General features: G+C 35.6%; 2 protein-coding genes across 2 annotated transcripts in view; one reads left to right on the forward strand and one right to left on the reverse strand.

The window, feature by feature from the left end:
- Positions 1–209, forward strand: part of LOC105130381 (U2 small nuclear ribonucleoprotein auxiliary factor-like protein) — an 8,828-nt gene extending 8,619 nt beyond the window's left edge. The window contains exon 9 of the mRNA XM_011032863.1: positions 151–209. The gene's annotated coding sequence lies outside the window, so the exon portion shown is untranslated. The remainder of the gene's footprint in view (positions 1–150) is intronic.
- Positions 210–411: 202 nt separating this feature from the next.
- On the reverse strand, positions 412–2,281 carry LOC105130382 (uncharacterized). The gene is made up of 2 exons (XM_011032864.1): positions 1,294–2,281; positions 412–1,088 (listed from the first exon to the last, which is right to left on the reverse strand). Exons 1-2 carry the CDS (start codon positions 2,022–2,024, stop codon positions 998–1,000), a joined length of 822 nt encoding a protein of 273 aa, XP_011031166.1. The 5' UTR covers positions 2,025–2,281; the 3' UTR covers positions 412–997.
- Between the last annotated feature and the right edge of the window lie 730 nt (positions 2,282–3,011).

Consider the following 3,011-nt stretch of genomic DNA (forward strand, 5'->3'; position numbering starts at 1 on the left):
GATGTCGTGTATAAATAGATAGATAAGCTTATGCAATTATGAGTGAAGAGATTGAGAGAAATACTAGAGAGAAAGAAAAATAGAAATCCATTCTTTCCATTTCATTATATTTTTAAGGCCGCCGTGATGTCGAGTGCGACACAAAAGAAACAATCTGACAGTTCGTTTCAATATGTACTGCAATTAAAGATTTGAGATTAGGATTGTGATGTTTCAATATGTACTACAATTAAAGATTTGAGATTAGGATTGTGATTGGCATATAATATACCAAGAGGAGGAGACAGTTTAAGGACAAGGAGTAATATCTTAGCCTTACTTAGTAGGCAACAAATGTATATCAGATTTGTAACTAATTAGGAAATGAAGTGTCGAAATATTTTACTATTTGGTATTTTGTGGACATGTAAATCAAATTTGTATTTTACTATTTGGTATTTTGTGGACATGAATGGATATTCTTGTAACCTCTTGTTTATACAAAATGGTGATTGAGCTGACGTGACCTTAAACATCAGCAATATGGCCTTTTCTATTTCCAAGTAAGTTGCTGTTCTTGTTACTTTTGGGTCAGAAACACACCTGTCAAAATCTGGTGAAATATCAAAAAGTATCCAAATTCTAAAGAACAACTGTTAAAATCAGGTGAGCTATCAAAAAGCATCAAAGAACAACAAGGTGGCAATACATGATAATCTAGAAGGGCAACCTTCCTGAGTACAATCTAGGGGAGGGATTTTATATAAAAGGGCGGTACATATCTACGAGACTAGAGAGTAATTTGTAAGAGATAAGTTGATGTCTGCTTGTGCTGTTGCTTACTATCTGCAAACACGTTTTAGTGAATTCAATCTTCTGGCAGTGAAACCCCTTGACTCTTTAAAAATTATGTTCTGATGTGTTCTTTGAAGAACAATCTCACTATCTCAGAATAATTTATCTTATTCTGAGGCTAATACGGACACCATTACAAAAAACATCGCATTGCATCCCCAGTTTAGAAGATGTGTCCTTCGAGTCTTGTCCTTCTGGTTTTCTTAGTGCGGAAAAAAGGCCAGCAACTTGGCAAGGCCTCCATATTGTCATACCTGCATAATCTCAGCAAGAAACCCAAAATCCGTTAGCACTCTGATTTAACAGTCTGAAGAATCAAAAGTTATCTAGATTGAGCCATCAAATGCCCTGTGGTAAAAGAGAGAAAGAAGATGGGATTCTCAATATATGGAAATAGATTCTGCTAGGGTGGATTTTCCATTGCAAATCGGTCAAATGTTAAGAGAACCCAAGAAATACCTGCTTTTGCTGCTATCGCTGCTACTAGTGCGTGTGCTGCTATCACTGCTGCTACTAGTTCTTGTGCTGCTGCTCTTTCCACTGTTCTTACATTTGATCCACCACTTCTTATCTTCACGGTTATCGGTTAGTTCCATCGATGACCTTGGAAGAACTTTTGAGCCATTTCTTTTGTTGTCTCTGATCTTGAAACTGAGAGATGTTGGAATGAACATCTTGATCAAGAAATTTTCCTTTTCCATGCTTCTACTTCTTGAAATATTACCCGACTTGCTGAAACTCTTTGTTTTCTTCGTCTTCTGTTTCTTGATGATTTGAGCCTCGGACTTGAAATCAGAAGTCGTCCTTTGCTTCGGCATCTCGTCCTGTGCCCCTTCAGAAATCTGCTGCTCATCAACAATATCCTTTAAAGACAGTTCATAACTAGATTCTGGCATGCTATGAATAATCTCCATGAGCTTCCTCCTACCTTCTGCCATCACTTGTAGCCGAGAGCTCGGCGAAATATTACTGTAATGATGGCCACGGGGAAGTAAGGGAGAGGATTCATTTCTAACGTTTCTTGACATATCTGCTTTCCATAAGGGTAGTGAGTAATCAACAAAGTCTTCTTCAACCAGTGCTTGAAACTCTACTTCACTAGCACCTCTATCATTACTGTAATATTGGGTTTCACTTGCACCCCAGAAATCAAACTCTACATCTACCTTCCCATCAAAACTGGTGTGCATTTTTACACAGGATTCAAAGAAGAGATATGGTTGCTGTGATCAAGCTTGGTTTGGAGGTGTAACGGTGAGAGAAGATCAAGCGATGTTCATTTATACGGGAAGGACAAAAGTCTTATTCTCTAGACACTGTTTACTGAGAGGCTTAAAGTCATTGCCGTCTCACATGGGGCGAGGAGTGAATGGTTTAATATACCTCGTTTTCTCCATGTCTTGTTCAAAAGTTTTCTAGAGAAAATTTTCAATAAATAAACATCTATCTTGAATTTCTAGTGGCTATCCCTTGTTGAAAGCACCATTTTTCTGAGTAATATAGGTATATATAACTGTTTTGAGGAATTTCTTGCATTGATTTCAAGATCATTTAATTAAGAGTAGAGTTATTATCAAGCCCCTGTTGGATTTTCTCTCTATAAATTCAACATATGCGTGTACTAAGGGCTGATCGAAACATCATGACCCTGGAATCAAGGTTTGAAAAAATTTGCATGGAAGACAGAATTTCCATGAGCCACGTTATCTTTTTCCTTGTCGAGTGTTCTTTCAAAGAGAACTTGTTTTGACTTTGTTTTTTTTGTTGTCCATGTGGTAAATTTTCGAAAATAAGCATAATTATTGACGCATTGGATTATATAGTAGGTGAGTTTATTTTTATTTTATCTTTTTAGATATTAATATTTTTTTAAAAAAAATTATATATAAATACATTAATCCTACTCGTGACGCGTGAAAATGATATTGACAGTACGTGTATTGAATAATAAAGGTTGAATTAATTAGTTTCCAAGCAAAAGAAGATTATACATGCATCAAGAGTTTGTCTGTCATTAAGAAGATATTTTTCAATTTAAAAGAAAATATCTAATTGTAATGCATTTATTATGAAATAATATAATTAATGAAGAACATGGAGGTATATCATCAGAAATGGTGGTCAAATCAAGACCCCTTCAACTTCAAATATCAAATGACCTTTTTCTTTGAGGACTT

This window comes from Populus euphratica, unplaced genomic scaffold, assembly GCF_000495115.2.
Source record: "Populus euphratica unplaced genomic scaffold, PopEup_1.0 scaffold45.1, whole genome shotgun sequence".
Classification (NCBI taxonomy): Eukaryota; Viridiplantae; Streptophyta; class Magnoliopsida; order Malpighiales; family Salicaceae; genus Populus; species Populus euphratica.